Source organism: Onychostruthus taczanowskii, unplaced genomic scaffold (assembly GCF_017590055.1).
Source record: "Onychostruthus taczanowskii isolate IOZ18803 unplaced genomic scaffold, ASM1759005v1 scaffold4, whole genome shotgun sequence".
Classification (NCBI taxonomy): Eukaryota; Metazoa; Chordata; class Aves; order Passeriformes; family Passeridae; genus Onychostruthus; species Onychostruthus taczanowskii.
This window is the reverse complement of record NW_024501459.1, coordinates 9776533-9794903: the sequence shown is the minus strand read 5'-3', so window position 1 is coordinate 9794903 and position 18371 is coordinate 9776533. Positions and strand designations below refer to the sequence as shown.

The window sequence follows — 18371 nt, the reverse complement described above, 5'->3', positions numbered from 1 at the left end:
AGTTCCTGCATCCCCTGTAAGCAGACGCGCTCCTGGGATACAGAGACAGTGCGTCTGTCTCCTACAACAAATTTCTCCGCAAAAAGCCGGCAGAGCACGGACATGCCTCTCACTGGGCAGCAGCGAGGCACCGAGCCGGCACAGAGAACTGAATTCCACCGAGAACTGGCCTCCTCCACGCGGGAGAACTTCATCAGACTGGACCACCACAGCACCCACCGTTAGGAGCCCCCTTTTAGCCGCACACCCGGCCCGCCCTGGAACGGAAGGAGCCGCCCCACGGGCGGGCGGAAGGCGCCCGGCCGGCCCCGGGAGGCGGAGGACGGCTGCAGAGGCTTCCGCCCTGCCACAGAGCTTCTATCTTGCCGTAGAGCTTCCGCCCTGCTGTGCTGCGGCGTCGTGAGGGAAGCGGAGCCGGGAGCTCGGGGCCGTTCGCTGCAGAGATGGTGTCGCTGCTGCCACGCATCGAGCGGCTCTCGTCGCGGGTGGTGCGGGTGCTGGGCTGCAACCCGGGGCCCATGACCCTGCAGGGCACCAACACGTACCTGGTGGGCTCCGGGCACAGGTACCGAGCCTGCTCGGAGAACGGGGCAGGGCACGGCGCCCCGGGCTCCGCTGCCCCGGCCCCGCCTGGGGCTGCCTCCAGCTCGAGAGGCCGCTACCGGCCTGTTCCCAAATCCCTTAGTCAGCGCTAAAAGGAGGAAAGAAACCGTACCGCGTTACGTTTGGGGAGCTAGTGCCCGGAGGCGGCTTGGGCCTGCCTCCAGCTCGAGAGGCCGCTACCGGCCTGTTCCCAAATCCCTTAGTCAGCGCTAAAAAGAGGAAAGAAATCGTACGTTTGGAGAGCTGGTGCCCGGAGGCGGCTTGGGAGGGTGGGATATGGAGTCTGGTCCGGGCGACCCTTGGGCTGAGGCCGGGAATTCAGTGAGAGAGGCGAGCGTGTGCCTCAGGTACTAAACGGTGGCTTCTGCCACTTGTCGCGGAGTTGTGAATGTATGGCCGACATTATTACTTATTCCACTTTTTAAATTGTTATCCTGCGGGGGTGGAATGCCAGGAGGCAAAAGGTGGTGTCTGGATATGGAGACATCCATTATTGCTAAATTTCTATCTGTTGGCATGTTTTATTAGTATTACTTGACTGTTACATGAACACTCTTTATTCTCTCCCTCCCTTTTTTGTGGTCCGTGTGTAGAAGAGTCCTTATTGACACTGGAGAGCCAGCTATTCCTGAATATATCAGCTGTTTAAAGCAGGCACTGTCAGACTTCAACATCGCCATTCAAGAAATTTTAGTGACACACTGGCATCGTGACCATACTGGTGGAATACCTGATATCTGCAAAAACATTCCGAGTGGTAGGCCAGAGATTTCAGATATTGCTGAAAATATTAAACACATGACAAGAAAAACACTAACTGAATGCTTCTGTGCAAATCAGCTGGATTTTTCTTCTGGAATTGTTGTATAAACTGCGTGCAATTTCATGATTCTGCTGCAGTGTGTAGATTGAGAGCAATGAATAATCTGAATATAATATTTGTAGTACTATAGGTTTTCTTCAATACCTGTGCATAATTTCATAGTGAATTTTTCTTATGTGTGAATAATGAAAACCTGGATTACTATCAGTGTGGTACTAAGAGATGTGAGAAAAACTTTAAAAACTGCTTCTGTTTTACTTGGGCAGCAGTGATATATTTATTGTTATTTTCACTTTTGTAAAAACAAATGGCTTGAATTTTGAAAAAGAAATGTGCGTAACATTTGGAGTTCCTTACAGGAGCCCTTTAGTTGTTGACAAATTCGTAAGCCTCAGAGCATGAGGGGAAAGCAGTAGGGCAGTGTGCAAGTAAAGTCTGGTCTAAAAATGTGTATTCCATGTTGATAAACAGTAGGAGACATTTCTGTGTTGGCATCTGAGAAGAGAATAAGCGGAATGGATAATGTGGTAATTCTTAACATTGTTGAACTTTGTCACAAGCTTTGTCACAGGCTTAATTTTGTAAAGTTGCCAGGTGCTTATCTGCAATGAAGCCTGGGCACTACTGAAAACAGTTGGTGTCTTGGTGAGGATTTTGGTCTTGACAGCCTATCAATGTGGCTGTAAAGGCTAGCAAGGGATGTGAATGCCTTTCTGGGTTGCTATCTGTAGCTGTTCCAGCCAAGGTGTTTGCGTTTTGTGCACTGTTCAGAATGATAAAAGCTGAGAGAGGTTGCTGGTCAAAAAGTCTTCATGCAATTTTAGACAGATGTTGAGTGATGCTTCTGTGAAGCAAAATATGAGGGCCGAAATCTTAGTGGCATTGTAAAAACTTGGGGGAATTGGCTCATGAGTCAAGAAGGAACATTTGTAAAATATAATAGTTACTGGTCTTTATTAATTTCATTTGAGGTTTTTTTCCCAACTTCAAATTTGTCACTGGTAGAGAGTGCTGTATTCAGGATCAGTGGCTTTCACTGTTTTGTGGTTTTGGCTCTGGAATAAGGCTGCTCTACAAATATAAAGTTACTTCACAGAATTTAGGTTTTTTTAGTTTTGTATTTGTACTGTGTGATAATTAATAGCACTTATTCAAAAAGTAACCTGTCTGTGGAATTACCTTTGTTAATGACGAATTCAAAACATCATTTTCTTTGCTTTCCTTAAATATTAGACTCAGAATATCGCATATGTAAGCTCCCTCGTGTCCCTCATTGTGAAGAAACAATAGAAGGAGGACATAAATATTTTTATCTTAAAGATGGAGATGTGATAGAGACAGAGGGAGCCACACTCAGGTAACCATGAATTTCTTCGAGTTCCTTTTTCTTCAGAATTTTGACATGTACATGTATCCTAATTTGTAATGATTGCCAATCCATACACCTAATCTTGTCAGCACTTACGCGTGTAGGCTTCCTATCACGATCCAGCAGGATATGTTAATACAAAGATATTGTTTTTATGAATGAGAATTATCAATAATTAGCCTTTGGATTTTGTCTTTAGACTCAGCAGAGAAATTAACAATATTTCCCTAGAAAAACACTTTCTGCATTAAAATCAAATAGGATTTTACATACTTTCTCATCACCCTTACATAATTAGTTACTGTTAAAATTGTGGAAGTCTGTAGTATTCTGGCTGGATTATTTAGCATGCTTTTCTTTTTACTTTAAAAATATATCCCTAGGAGACTCTAAAACATTCAGTACTTAAAATGCTAAATTTTAGACCTTGAACCTGTGAAGTTCTGGTAGGGTGCCAGTTTTGGAGGACTTCTTTCCGTGGCGCATACTGTCTATAATGTTAGTCTGGATGAGTGTGAAACAGAAAGCTACTGTGCCTCATGGAAGCACACACACAATAAAAAGATCTGACCATTCTGTTTTCAGACTCCTTTCACTAACAAGGCATTATTCTTATAAGGACAAAGTTTGCCTGTTTTCCTCATTTTAGGTGGGAACTATATCCCACTTGTAGAATATGTCACTTGGTTGATTGCAAGGAAAAAAACATTTAAAAAGAAAAGGAGGTGTTTTGTCCAAAAGCATTTTATTTCAATAGTGTAAAAATAGAAGTAAAAAGCATCTTATATTGCATACTGAAGACCTTTCACTACCCTAAGTGGCCTATGTTTGGACAAAAATTTGGAGATGGAAAATAATTTTTTTATTTCAATCCAAGTGAGTCAAGGATTAGCACATTTTGAAGTTTGGGATTGTGGAGGACCAGGCATAGGCAAGTTTTGTCTCAGACATTCTGACTGGAGACAGGGAAGTTGTGATTGGCAGGGAGAATCCCCTGGAGGTGGAACAGCATGGTCCTGAGGCAACTTCCTTTTCTGCCTTCAGGTTCAACAGTGCCTCCACCAGTCCCCCACCCCAGCATGGTGCCTGGAGGGCTCAGAGAGGCTGGCTGTGCTGGTGTGGGAGTTGGGAGTTTGTTGAAGGGTGTTGTAAAAATGCAGGGCTTGTAGCCAACACCTGTGAGAAGTTTGTTGTGACAATTAGGAGAATTGTTGAAGTGTGTCCTCAAAGTGAAGGGTTTCTTCTGAGAAAGAAGGAGTCTTCTTCTGAGACCAGATAGTGGGCTAATTTATACCAGAAAGCATGGGAGTTCCCAGACACATGGTGTCCTTGTTGATCCTGAAGAGAATTTATAACAAACATCACAGCCCCTATGGGTGGTTGCACCATGGGTAATGCAGCCAAAATTTATGGTTGACTAAAAGCGTGTATTCTCAGCTGGATTAATTCAGTAACCACCTCAAGGATACTCCTAGACCCAGCACTGGTTCCAAGACAGCAGTATTTGCATGTTACATTTTAGTTAGCAAAATTCAGGTGTCAGGTTTTCAAGGTGTGCCACAGCAAGGGGGCAAGGCACGCTGGTAGCACCTCTCCACACACTGTCTGGCATTCTCTTTCTGCTGTTTTTTCATGTTAGTGGTTTGGCTTCCTGGTGAAATTTCATCAAGAACTGAAGGATACCATGTCCCAAAGGTGAGCCCATCGACTTGATTTTGATGTTGCCTCCACAGGGCAATGGTTCACCTGCTTTCTGCTGAGCTCAGTATTCAGTAGGAGCTGGAAGTCATTGCATCAGATGATGCTGCACTTGTGGTCTCCCAGCCCTGCATCACCTTGGCTGGGAGCTGTGTAGCCTTGCCCTGTACACCACCCTTGGCAACAGCTCTGTCAGTTCCTGATCACTGCTGTGATGCATCTGCCATTAACGAGATGGTTTTAATGAATGTCAGCAGTGATGCTGATTGGAGTTGTGTTATTTCAGTCTGCATCAGCCTCAGCATAAGGTCCTTCTGCTTTTCAGAAATCACTGTGAAAGGACACCCCAGTGCAGCTCCTTGGCAGCTCAGGTTACCATATCCTATAAACGTACCCACTGTCCCTTTGCTGCTTGCTCATACACTGCTTGTCCAAGCTGTGGGTTCTGAATCCTTACCGTGCAGGTGTTTAATGACCTGCACATAAAACAGCTGAAAGACCATGATTCTCTTTTTTTGACAGCTGTGCTATGGGGCTTTCAAGGAAAGATAAATTTTTGGAGACTGAACTTTATCTGGGTCGGGTTCAGAAGTTTGTAGTTAATTTCTAAATGAATAGATATTATCCTTACCCTCCTTCCAAAGTACAGTGTGTATGTCAAGAACTTCAAGTGTTTCAATATGGAAATAACAAGTCCATTTTATTTTTTAAAGCTTCAGAATAATGCCCTCTATAACAGAAATTCTGCATGGCTAGTCAGCTCCTTTAATGCACTTGTATTATGGTGTGTCATGTAAGTAAAAGCATGCTAGAGGTGATTGGTGTTCTCTAGATGGTATTAGAAAATGGATTGGGATTAGGCAAAGTAATACCTGTTTACATCAACTTTTCAGCTTTTTTTGGTCAATTTTTTCTTGTTCTTGTTATGGGCTGCTTTGCAAGTATATTATTTTACCATCATTTGTTCTGGCTTCAAAAATGAAGTATGTATGCTCTATGAAAAACATATGCTTATTTTTGTTATTTGAACAGAGTTTTGTATACACCAGGACACACTGATGATCATATGATTTTACATCTAGAAGAAGAAAATGCTGTATTTTCCGGTGACTGTATTTTAGGGGAAGGAACAACAGTAATAGAAGATCTGTCTGATTACATGAAAACTTTGAAAAAGTTGTTAGAAATGAAACCAGATTTGATTTATCCAGGTAAGTGGTTTTGATTTTAACTGCTCTCTTTTACTGTGTAATTTTTTTTTAAATCTCCTCTAAGAATTTGAGAACTATTATTACAATCAAACATCACCCCTGATGTAACAATTCAATTTAATAAGCCATAAGCTGAGCTGACTTTGTCATGATGATTTGCAAAACTTGAAAATTTTCAGTGATGGGTATCTTTCTTAAATTTCTCCATTTCAGGGTGGGTCTTGTCCTTCTATGCCCAAAGACTCCAGGGGCCATAATCTTTCACTGTTGGAATCGTTCAGTGGCAGATTTAATTTTCTTATATTACTCTATCCCTGTGCTTGAATGTTATCCTGGAAAAAAAATAATAGTTGTTCTTTTGTTCCTTTTCATCCCCACATACACTCTCAATGTGAGTAACCTAGTAATATTATTTGAGAGTTGTGTGTCCTTTGCAGTACAGATTAATCACAAATACATCTTGGAAAGCTGCAGAACTGTAGAGTGGTAGTTTTAGTTAATGATTTAGGTTCAATCTGAACAAGAACCAGGAGGCCAAAAATGTTCTAAAAATAAGTTGCCTGTTCATTCATTCTATGGATTTCCTATAATTCTTTTCCTCTCTCTTCTTCAAACATTGGGAATGCATTTACTTTTCATATATACCATGTCTGTTTGACAAGACTACATTTTAAGAATTCATTATGTAACTACAGTTTAAGCTCCTCATTTTCTTTTTCAGAGCTACATCTCAGCATTTTTTCTAACTTTTTCAGTTTCATCTTCAACTTGTACTTGTTCAACAAGCTACTGTATCTATGTTATCAGTTGTGTCTTTTTCCTTTAGCTATCTATGTTTAGCCTACTCTCTTGTGTTCACTCTTAAAATAGCTTTATTTTAAAGTATGTGTCCTTTATGATCTTGGCATAAAAATGCTGTTTAAGAAAAGCATTCTTATGTATTCCATAGATGTGGAGGTTGATGTAGACAGAATAGTGACTTGGTCATATTTATTGACTTAACTGACTTAACTAACCAACTTAACTGACTAAACTAACCATTAAAACTAACCAATTTTTAGCCTCCAGAATCTCAACCAAATGTTTTTCTTTCTTAATACCTGCAAAATGCAGTCTGTTCCTGTAACTGAATTTCTGCCTTCCCATATATGTCAAATTCTGTTTGGTTTATCAATTTTATCTGTTGTATTTCACTCTGGTCTTAATGGTTTTGTATCTAGATTACACATTCATCAAGGCTGAACATGTGTGCTCTTTATTTGTGTTTGTTACTGTTTTAACTGTGTTCTTACTGGACTTCCAATTAGAAAGCCATGACATCATGCATTTTCAGTGATGATAGTTCCAAACCATCTTAATACTTAGATAATTTTCTTTTTACATCCATGCACCGCAAAATGTACGTGCAGTTGTGCAAAAAGTGCTATTGCCTAATCAGAACAATTGGTGGTACTGTTGGGTGTAACTGCAGCAGAAGTAGTTTCCTTTACCAATACATTCTATATAAGCCAATCACTCTTGTGCTGCAGTAATCAGTCTTCATAATTCTTGAACTGTTTCCTCCACCAATGCTTTAGCACTCATGTGGTAGCCTCAGAATTGCATGAATTTTGGTAACAAACTGACTGCTGGCTACCTGACAGTAGGTGAATTTTGTCAATCCTTCCCCTTCTATGTTTCTTTTTTAATTTAATGTGGGAGTGACTCAGGCACAACACTCAGGATATCTAATTACAGATAATATTTGATGAGAATCTTTGGGAGAAGAAAAGGGCATTTTAGTCAGCAGAGGGCTCCCCATCCTGTATAATAAACAATATTCCTTGGTAATACAGAAAAAAATGGTACCGACATTAGGAATTTGTGGAAGATTTCATGACCCAATTGTATTCTTCACTTCTGTCCTTTGTGCTGTAATTTGAAGAGAATGTCACACTTCACAATGTGTTATGAGGAAATAATATGAATCTGTCTGAAATTAAAGCTGAATTCATGGAAAGGCAGTCATATTTTGAGAGTGCTTTTCATATGCTCAGAAACATTTTGCTTTTATTCAGATATTAATCCATTTATTCATTAATAAATAAATAGCTGTACTGCTGTCCCTGAAAAATGATGGATGGGAAAGTTCTGGATCTGGATTTAGTTCCAGGCTTTCTGAGATCATTTTAATGTACATATATGCATACACCACAGCTACAGATCAGATGGTGTAATGGATATGAAGTCCCTTTAACTTTGCAGAATGCGGGCTCCATTTCAGGTTCTGACTTTGGTCTTGTAGTCTAAGTCACTTAAATCACTTGGAAGAATAGGGCCAGGTTTTAAGAATGCCTTGTGATTCCATGTTCAACCCTTAATTTTGATTACTTCAGTGAGACTTTGGTCATTAGATAACGCAATAGAATGGACAGTTAACATTACAGTCTCTGCTTTGTATATCTTTGTTTTTTTCTAAATTTTTTTTTCAGTTTTGTATAAATGGTAGCAGTGGAGATACTGTTATACTTGTAATTTATTTTGTAAGGAAAAATAGCTTCATATTAAGTATGTTTGAAATCATTAAATATAAATGCATATGCCAGTATAGCTTTATGTTTACACATTACATATATTTTATTTATAATACTTACTTAAACAAGGTAAGTTTCAATGTATACTTAGTAATTTCAGACATGCTGAAGTGAGTGTGTAAGTTGAGATGTATAAATATTTTGACTTACAGAAGGATAGATTCTTTTGACACTTTAGTTCAAAACATGAAAAATCAGTTGCTCTTTTTCTATAAGCTGCCTGTCATCAGGTGAAATAAGCTTTGATTTTAAAAGCTTAAAATTTAAAAACCCGTTTAATCAGTAAGCCTAAAAGTACAAGTAAAGAATTATGGTGATTTTTTTAATAGTTTGAGAACCCCAAAAGAAACTGATTATGATGATACCAAATAACTTCTTAAAGAAAGCTATGTTTTTATACAGTAGTTTCTTTTCTACTAATTTCATAAATTACTTAGAGTTTGCACACAGAGGGCAGAGCTGGAAGTTGCTGCTGCTACTTCAGGTGAGTTGTACAGGCAAAGAAATAGGAAACCTTGCTATAAAAAGTATGTGATGAATGTTTGTGCAAGTCAATTCCTCGAAAGTTTAGTGCTTTACCAAGTAAGCCTTTTCATAATGTGATTCAAAGACCTTTAAGTAAGTTGAACATTTCTGATCTGCCACAGTCAGTCCAGGGAAAAATATGTTTTGCTTATTAACCAGCCAGACGTTATGTGATCCACCTATAAATTTGCCTGTGCCTTTCACTTTTCCTGCCCTGACACATTCTGACCACCTCACTTGTTTTCTATTTTTTTTTATCATGCTCATGACAGTGTTTTTAAAGGTTTTTCCTGCCCTGACACATTCTGACCACCTCACTTATTTGTTTTCTATTTTTTTTATCATACTCATGACAGTGTTTTTAAAGGCGTAAAATACAGTGTATTAATCAGTTTTGAAGATTTGTTCAGGAAAATTACCTGTCACAATTAAAGATGTCACCTTGGTGTTTGCCCTAACAGGACAATAGTACCTGAGTCATTTGCATCAGCCATTATTGTTCAAAGGCCAGTATCAGTTTAAATCATTAGTGTCAATATCTTTGGGGAGAGGAAGATGGGCAAATAGAGATAATACAGTAATCTAAATCTCATCTTTTAAATCTGTTCAGCAGTGAACTCCTTTCCTTTTTTCTAATGGCCTGAAGTAGTCTTCCCTTGCTTTCCTTATTCCATCTGAAGTATTCCCTTTTCCCCATTCAGACTTTCAATATCCTAATTCTTCCTTTCCATCTTAATGCTTTGCAGATGCAGACTGTAATACAGACATTCAGATGTTTTTCTCATGGCTTTTAAGTCTACTAAAGTTGACATAAGAATGTTTCAATTATTCAATAGCATACTTAATTACAAATGTAAGTAATCGTGCTCTGGTACATGTGTTTTGATTTTTAGGCCATGGCCCAGTAGTACGTGATGCAAATACTAGAATCCAAAACTACATTTCTCACCGACTTGCACGTGAGCAGCAAATTCTGAATGTTTTCCAGAAGAATACTGGGAAATCATATACATCCTCGGAGCTTGTAAAGATGGTATACAAGGTAATTGTTGATCAAAAGTTTTTAGGTCAAACTAAAGAAAATTGAGATTAGGTTCATAAAACTTGTATGTGACAGTAATGGTCTTTGAGTGAAAATCCTGGTGGCTCTTCGAAAGGGATAAAAAAATATTTCTGCCTGTTCAGGGTTCAATTATGACTGTGCCTTTAAGCACTTGTTTAAGCACTTCATTGGAGTGAGGCCCACATGATTCTTACAAACTTGTTTAACTACCCAAGTCTTAGGCGCAGTTTAATAAGACTAAGTAAAAATTAAATTGTAGTGCTTGGTTCAAGGTGAAAAGTATGACATGACTGTTAGTTGTGGATTTCCCAAAGTGTGTTTGGGGTCTCCTGAAGAATGGTTGGAAACTTTGAGTTCTTGATTTATCAGTAGGTTGCAGGTGAACTGCAGTTCCACTGCACAGAGAAGGATATTGCAGCTCATATGTTGGATGCTTGTATGTGTCTTTAGACTGGTGTAAGAATACTTTGTTGCTACTTCATCATCCTTCATGTAACCTCTTCATTTTTTCCCTGTGGTGTGGGGTTGCCCTCCTAACAAGCAGAGGTAAGAGATACAGTATTTCTGCTGTGGAGGAAGATGTCAAAGTTGCCAGTGGCTGTGGCTTGTGAACTGGTCTGGAACAGCTTCACAGCTCATTTTTGGTGGTTCTGCTGATACCTAGTTTCCAAAAGAATTACTATATCACAGTGAACATTTTGCAGTTCTGATGACCTATAGCCATTCAGCTTCTGCAGTTCTCCTACCTGATGAACTAGGTTGCAAGTATAGAGCCGTTCTCATGTTTCTGTAAATCACAAACCACTTGTCCTATCTATATAAGATTTTTTTCAGTACTACTACAGCTTGATACTACAAAAAAAATATATGCTTTCAAAGTATTCTCAAGGTTCACAATTTATTTAACTACTTTTCTAGTGAATTTTCCTGCCACGCATATTATTTGAAGAACTTTTTAATTTTTAAACAGGTATATGCTTTCAAAGTATTCTCAAGGTTCACGGTTTATTTAACTAGTTTTCTAGTGAATTTTCCTGCCACACATATTACTTGAAGAACTTTTTAATTTTCAAAAAGGAAAAAAAAGAGCTTTACCTTTAGGATGATAGAACTGGAGAGGAGGATTTTGAGCAGTCGTCATACAATCATAGAATGGTTTGGGTTAAAAGGGACATTAAAGGTCAGCAATTTCCATCACCCCTGCCATGCACAGAGACACCTTCCACAGGTTGCCTAAAGCCCCATCCACCTTGTCCTTGAACCCTTCTAGGGATGGGGAGTCCACAGCTTTTCTGGGCAACAGGTGTTACTGCTTTTTACAAAAATGAGTGTTGAAGAATTGTAAGAGATATTTTGTCCTCCTAAAGCTGTTACTTTTTTTATTGTTTATTTGTTTACAGATACTAATTGCCATAGGTTGTTTAAACCTTTGCAAATGTTGTCATGGAATAGAAGGGACAGTTGTCTGGAGAAATGCATCATAAATTTGTCTTTAAAAATATTCAGCTACACTGACAACCCAGGGCAGATCAAGCTCAGAAGAGAAGTCTTCTTTAGTGCTGGCCAAAATTTTCATAATACAAATGTATAATGCAAAGTAAACAAAAATGTGTTGTAGACTGCTCATTTAACTGGTGTAAAGTTGATTTACTCATCTTAGTTTCCTGTTGTTACATAACTCACTGAATGTTCCCATACTGATTCAGAGGAGGAAAATCTGTGGTAATAAACCATGGATTCCATATATTGAAAAAATAATGGATGGGTATTTAAACAAATATAAAATGCATATTTTTTGTCCCCATTAGGAAATCCCTGAGAATTTACTTCCAGCAGCAGAACATAACCTCCTAGTCCACTTGAAGAAGCTGGAAAAAGAAGGAAAAGTGTGTAAGTTCTGGAAGGAGGGTCATTTTCATTTTGATGTTCTATGCCCTATTTCTTATATTATTTTATTGCATTATTTTCTAGGGGGAAAAAAATGCAATTTTTTGCAGTAGCTGTCCATCAGACAAGTTAAAGTAATGTACAGAATGGTTGTACAGTATTCACAAACTTTTAGAATATATTTTACTAAGTATTTGAGTGCTTAGAGCTCAGATTACTGCAATGCATATACCTTTAAATTTTTATTTAAAACATACCATAGAATACATTCCTAATGCTAGCATTTATACCTTTTTGTATTTTCTAAATATGAACATATGCAGCATTTTATGGGTTTACATTTAAGTTTCTGCCCATGCTAAATATTTTGCCTGTTTTTGTGTGCATGTGTTACAGAGATGGTTAAAATCATGCAGTGTAAATTTTTGCAATTACTGATTAGTACAGTACCTAAGTAGAGCTGCTGTATTTAGTTTGGTGTTTTTGCACTGTGCCTTTACTCATGGTGAACAAGGCGAAGTATTGTTTCTGTAATGCCTAGTGCATGTGGAAATGTTACTCAGCTAAAGCTTAGGAAAGTATTTCTTCCTGTACAATACATGACTGCACTCAGGACTGTCTATTTGTAAGTAAATAATTACATTAATTTACAGAGGTTGCAGATTTTTACCATTTACCAACCTGAATAACTACATGAAATTAGTGTATTTTTTTCAACTTAGACCCTCTGTTTATCTTACTGATAGAATGGCTACTAGGTACTAACTGAACAATTGAGACTGAATTTTTGTAGTAATGATAACAACCTGCTTTTTAATCAAGGAAAATGGAATAGAGTTACATGAATACAGTCATCACTGAAGTATAGAAAATGTTCTCTTTGGGCTTATTTTGTGCAGAATGCCATGGAAACTTTACCAGCATGGTACTTACTGCACCAGATTTTAAGTATTGTCTCAGTTTTTGGTTATTAACATACATCATTGATCTATGCATTTCTCCAATTTTGTGCTACCAGATTCATCAAGGGCATGAGGTGCTGTTCACTCACAAAGTAGTTCAAGCAACAGCTTTTTCTGTTGAGATCAAATAGTGGATAAATTAACTTTTTCTTTAAAGGTAGTCTTCCCTACAAAAGTGTCTTCATTTTGAATGCCCAGGAAATAATTTGGTTGAGTGAGCTCTTGACATAAGGGTTTGTTTTCTCAAAACCACCCTTTTCATGTTTACTGAACAAAAATAACTCAGTTTTTCTCAGAAATCACATTTTTGTTTTGAAGAGAGACCAGATGCAGTCATGTATCTGTTCACGAAGTATCAACTATTTGAAATTATTAGAAAGGTTAAATAATTAGAGGAGATGCTAATCAGAATAATTCTTGGGACTCTCCTACTCCATTTGAAGGCCCTTGATTCAGATGTGTCTTGCTTTCCTGGAAGACAAGATGTGCCCTTTGAAGTTTGTTTTTTAAACTTGAATTTGTGGGCACAAACAAAGTGAGAAGCAATCTCATCAGAGCACTTGGGGTTGCTGAATTTTTAAATACAAGCTTAGACCCAGACCTATGGTAAATGCTTAACATCACATGGCCTTTACCCATTTTTCAGTTCAAATTAAGGGCATCTGTTGGGGAAGACTGATTCTGTTGATTCTGAGCATGCAGCATTCAAATGCTTGTGTCCTCATGGTACTTGCTCATTTGATTTTAATATCCTTTGATGCCCTTTCCACATTTTCCAAGACTTTGCAGCATCTCAAGTTTTATTCTCATTATGGAGGACTTGAGCTGTAGACATAACACTGTCTTGCTTAATTTTCTCCAAACGTTTTTCCAAAGGAACATCTTGTCAGTATCAATAATGAATGTGACAGGCATATTACAACCTTACAAGTGAGTTACTCACTGCAAATGATGGCCATATGCTGCCTGCTGCAGTCATTAATTACCCACTCAATACTAGGGATTGCGGATTTTGTCGGTGCATATCTTTTATAACTGCAATTGGGAGCAACATTGCCTCTTAATTCAAACAAAAATGTTGTTCTTGTTACTTGAAACAGAAATAATGTCTTGTAAGCAGGAGTGTGGCACAATGCACATGTGTAAGCTTTATCCCATGGTTGGATATAAATAATTTGGTCATTGTTTCACATCATAGCTGATGAAGAGATAAAAATAATTTATCTATTCTTAATTTAAGAGCACAGACTTTTTTCCATCTAAAGGTTATGCATTTTAGAAAATGCAACAAGCACTCTACTACCTCAGATTTCTTAATATCTAGAAAGTTTAATATACCAAAATTTAAATAACTAGAGGATTATTAAGACCTTTTTATTAATCACTCTTTATACTGCTAGGTTACACTGTGAAACAGTTAATGTTTGTCACCTTCAGTTAAAACTGAACACTGCCATGAAGGAAAGTATTTCATTAGTTTTAATAATAAATGTCATGTGTAGACATACATATTCATGTACAGGTTAAGATTGGGATAATCTAGTGTTTATAAATAAAATCTAAGTATTGGTTTGTAACTAATTTGGTTTCTTTTTCTTAACAGTACGTGATGAAACTCCCAGCTTCAGATGGAAAAACAATTTATAAATTAGGCAAGATTGCCCAGGAATATATTTCATTTGCATGGTTGCTGTATGAAAAAATCATAACAATGAGCTGGGACTATATGTAAAATAAAAACTAATTTTTACTTGGTTTTTTAAAAAGTGGTAACAATTTTAAAGCAATGTTACATTAAGTTTACTGATGTTTTTCACATTCTACTTTATTGGAATTTTAAAATACTCTGGTGGGTACTGAGTTAGTAAAATGGAATGAGTGTGAAGAATTGAATCCTACCTTTGTTATAAAGTGCTGAGTTTTATCATTGGTGGCAAAAGACAAATAGCAAGATCTTATTAACTTAATATTATAGTATCTTAAAGCAGTATTATAAACCAAATAAATCACATATGTAAAAGAAATCTCTAGTAAAAAAACACCAGGAAATACGTTATTCTAAACCTGGTTTCATCTGCTTGTGGTTCTCAAAAAGTGATTTTCTAAGAAGTTATCTGTACATTCTAAAAAACCAGGTTATTTTTTGCTCACAGGTGTAATACTGGGGTTTATGTTCCGTTTCTAATTCAACTGACTGTACTTGTCTTTGCTGGTTGCTCAGTGCAATATGTTTTAACAAACACTATAAGTAATTGTAGACTTTTGGGTTTTTTTGGTGGAAACACCATTTCTATGGAATTCATACAAATAATTCATTAATTTTAACTAACGAGTGTCAAAAAATGCACAGAATTGGAGCAGACTCTTAAATTCTTTGCAAGATTCTGCAAGAATGTGATTAAAAAGTTGTATAAATTGAGATATGTATTACACGCCATATGAAATTTTGCTGTTAATCCACTTAAAGTAGAAATACTTTAACTAAAAAGTTGTATTTGGTTGTAAAATACTGTACAGTGTATTAAAATATGTTTGGAGATTAATTTAAATTGCAAGTTCTGTTGTTCTCTGTGAACCTTCCACTTGCAGAATAGTACATAAATATTTGCATTACTTTGTCTGTTCAAAGTGTGTGACATTTGATTATATATATATATATTTCCTATAGTATTACTCAGCCTTAAAAACAAAAGCAGATCTGAGATGTTTGAAAATACCAAGGACAAATGCATGTCCTTGAAAATCTTTGACCACTCAGTCCTGTACCCTCATTTGTGAAACATGCATATATGTTTGGGTACTTCAGGCATGTCTTAATAATTGACATTGTGAAGCTGATGGCAGTTGTTCTGATTAGCTGAGACAAATCCAAAACAAAAATACTCACAGGAATAGCAACCCAAAACAGGAATAGCAACCCAAAACTGAAATCATATTCTGAGGTAGTGGGCAGACCCCTAAAGAAAACTTTCTGTAAAAATTATGCTTCTTGCAAACTTCATTGATCTGAAATTTGGCCACATCATGACACATGCTCACTTTTGACTTTTCTGCAGTGCCATTTTGAGGTCTTTCTCAGGTCTGCTAGGTTTCCTTCCTATTCTATTTACTTACATTTTTCCAGACACTTTTTATCCCTTCCTCCCACCAACTTTTTTTTGCCTTCAATTTCTTTTGGAATAATTACTCAGTTTTCAAATGGACTTCTTTCCATTAATAATTAACTTTCCTGCAGCTATTCCATGAATTTATAGTTACTTTTTCCATTGCTGGGCATAAAAACATAATTATCACTGCTTTTTTGAAAAAGATAAGATAATTCACATACTCTGAATGGTGTCATTTTGCTTCAAGACAACAGAACTGTCAGTGAAATGACAGTTTCCTGTCACGAGGTCTGAGAACCTAAGACAGCAGGAAACTGGTATGAAGAGGTGGTGTCTCATTACCTTTCTGAGCTAAAGAAGAAATCTAATGTCACTTAATGATTTTCTTCTGTTTTACTGTAAATTTTGAAATACATGGGAATGGCTTTAGAATGCACTTAAAGAATTGTTGGGACTTGCAGGCAGTGAAGAAAGCAAGAGGACACAAATAGAAAACTCCATGTTCTGTGCTGTGCTGCAGCAAATGCCTGATGTCTTCCAAAAACAAAAAAAGAAAAAGGCTGTTTAACCAGACAAGTCATTAATGATTGTGTATGGTGTCTTTGGAATATTAAGAGCAGAAATTGCACTGTTACTAAGATATATATATATATATATATATATATATATGTATAATAAAGGATATTTGACTATGGCATCTTGAAAAAGTCTCAAAGCTCCTTGTTATGTCAAATGGAGTGTTTATTTTAAAGAGGTGACAATGTAAGATATGCCATGTACGTACAAAAAGGGGCATTAGCCCTTTCACGTGAATGTGTTCATTTGTTGAGAATGCATTAAAAGTTACAAATAAAAAGAGGGGAGGGGGCTATTTCTGTCTTAACAGGTTAGAAGGGCTAATAATACCAGTTGCTGGGATAACTTTCTAAACAGCTGGGGACAGAAGGAAACACAAACCATGTTTCCAACCTTCATGCCAGCTAATTTCAAGATCCTGTCCTGAGAAGTAACATCATTTGTTACATTTAAGACCTAGACGTTTGATGATATATAGCATTTGATTGTATATATATATCATCATCATCTTTTTCAAGTTTTCCATTCTGTTACTTGGTGATTTGCTTATTTATATTTGTTTTAAAATATTGTTCTTGGTTCTCTCTCTAAGCATGCTTAAATTCAGGAAAGGTTCCCAAATAGAAAGCTGTTTGTGTCTTGTGTCATAACATGCTTCCTGATGAAGTCTCCACAATCTTGCCACCTGAAACGCTGTATTTGGTTTGGTTGGGAAGGTTTTGGGACACACATGCACGTGATGGTGGCTTCTGTGATAAGATGCTAGAAACTCCTTCTGACTCAGATTGTAGGGAACTTCCTTCCTAAATAATGTGATCAGTTTGGAGCCTAGTGTTGGAAAATACGGATGCCTGGAAAGAACCATGGCAAACGTAGACCATCCATCCATGGCAAGCAGCAGACTGAGGGTTTACCATCCCATTTTGCCTGAAGTGCCATACAAAACTTCATGTGGCAGAAGAGGAAACTCCTGATAACAGGAAGGTGTGGAAACCTCAGGTGAGGCAACAGGTTGCCTTGTTTTCCATTTCAGAGTAGCAGTTTGCAATGTAGCATGAGGACAAAGACACAGCCAAGCTGAAACTGAGGGCCTGTATAACAGGATATCTAGCCAGGCACTTGAGACACTAGCTGATTAAAACTTGAGGAAAGCATGTCTTGTCCCACTTCAGTCCTTTTTGTTATGTTCTGTGGAGATGAGATGACCTGATTTCTTTTAAGCCTGAGGTGGGAAATAGATGCAAACTTATATTGCAAAATGGAGTCCAATTTTTATTCCAACCCAGTGTATTTCACAGGTACAGTATATTCCATCCATGACTATACTGTATGCAATCAGGGATATACTTTCACATTGATATTGTTGAAATAAGGCCCTGCTTACTTTACATTTACATAATACTGGTACACTCAGGGGATTAAGGCGTTTCTAGAATGCAGAACATCTTGGGACTAAAATATGAATGCTCCTTCTGTTTAAATAAATATTCAGCTGTGAAGGGAAATTTTTCTGTTGCTTTTTCTGTATTTTTAAGTGTCCTAGATCACCTCCAGACACCAAATATAGCTGTCTCGTTATAAATTCCTAGAAAATCTGTGAACATCTACGCATCTAGCTGATGAAGGTGTTTCATAGTTGAAAAACCTGGTCTTACACAGATTGATCTGTTCCATGAGTCACTGCTCTATACAGTTGGAAGAAATCAACCTTTTTAAAACAGCTCCCACAATGAATTTGGTGCACACACTCAATTCTGGCAATACCAAATAGCTAAGCCTTAATTTCTTGCCCTGTATTAATACATAAGCTGCTGGCAGCAAAAGCCATTCTGACAACACTAAATTTCAGCTATAAATTAGTCTGTTTCTTTATATTTTTTTCCATATATCCACTGGGAGTATCTGCCTAACAGCAGCTTTAACAAATAAAGACAGCACGAATTTTGCGAGGGACTTCTGAATTCAGCCTGGATC

The 18371-nt window shown here is 37.5% G+C and overlaps 1 protein-coding gene across 2 annotated transcripts; it reads left to right on the top strand.

The window, feature by feature from the left end:
- Positions 1-300: 300 nt before the first annotated feature.
- LACTB2 (lactamase beta 2) lies at positions 301-16528 on the top strand. Of its 2 annotated transcripts, none has more exons than XM_041412816.1 (7): positions 301-565; positions 1197-1360; positions 2660-2783; positions 5526-5704; positions 9696-9844; positions 11674-11751; positions 14318-16528. In XM_041412816.1, the coding sequence occupies exons 1-7, from the start codon at positions 444-446 to the stop codon at positions 14444-14446; spliced, it is 945 nt and encodes a 314-aa protein (XP_041268750.1). In that variant the 5' UTR covers positions 301-443; the 3' UTR covers positions 14447-16528. The 2 variants fall into 2 exon arrangements, with proteins under 2 accessions (XP_041268750.1, XP_041268748.1); XM_041412814.1 differs by having other exon boundaries at positions 302-565; positions 11674-11755.
- Positions 16529-18371: the final 1843 nt, after the last annotated feature.

What these genes read in the sequence shown, in the direction of transcription:
- LACTB2 (XM_041412816.1), top strand. Translation starts at nt 444, where the DNA reads ATGGTGTCGCTGCTGCCACGCATCGAGCGGCTCTCGTCGCGGGTGGTG. An exon ending in ACCAGATTTGATTTATCCAG is followed by an intron (nt 5,705 to 9,695) that starts GTAAGTGGTTTT and finishes TTTGATTTTTAG; the next exon opens with GCCATGGCCCAGTAGTACGT. An exon ending in TTGTAAAGATGGTATACAAG is followed by an intron (nt 9,845 to 11,673) that starts GTAATTGTTGAT and finishes TGTCCCCATTAG; the next exon opens with GAAATCCCTGAGAATTTACT.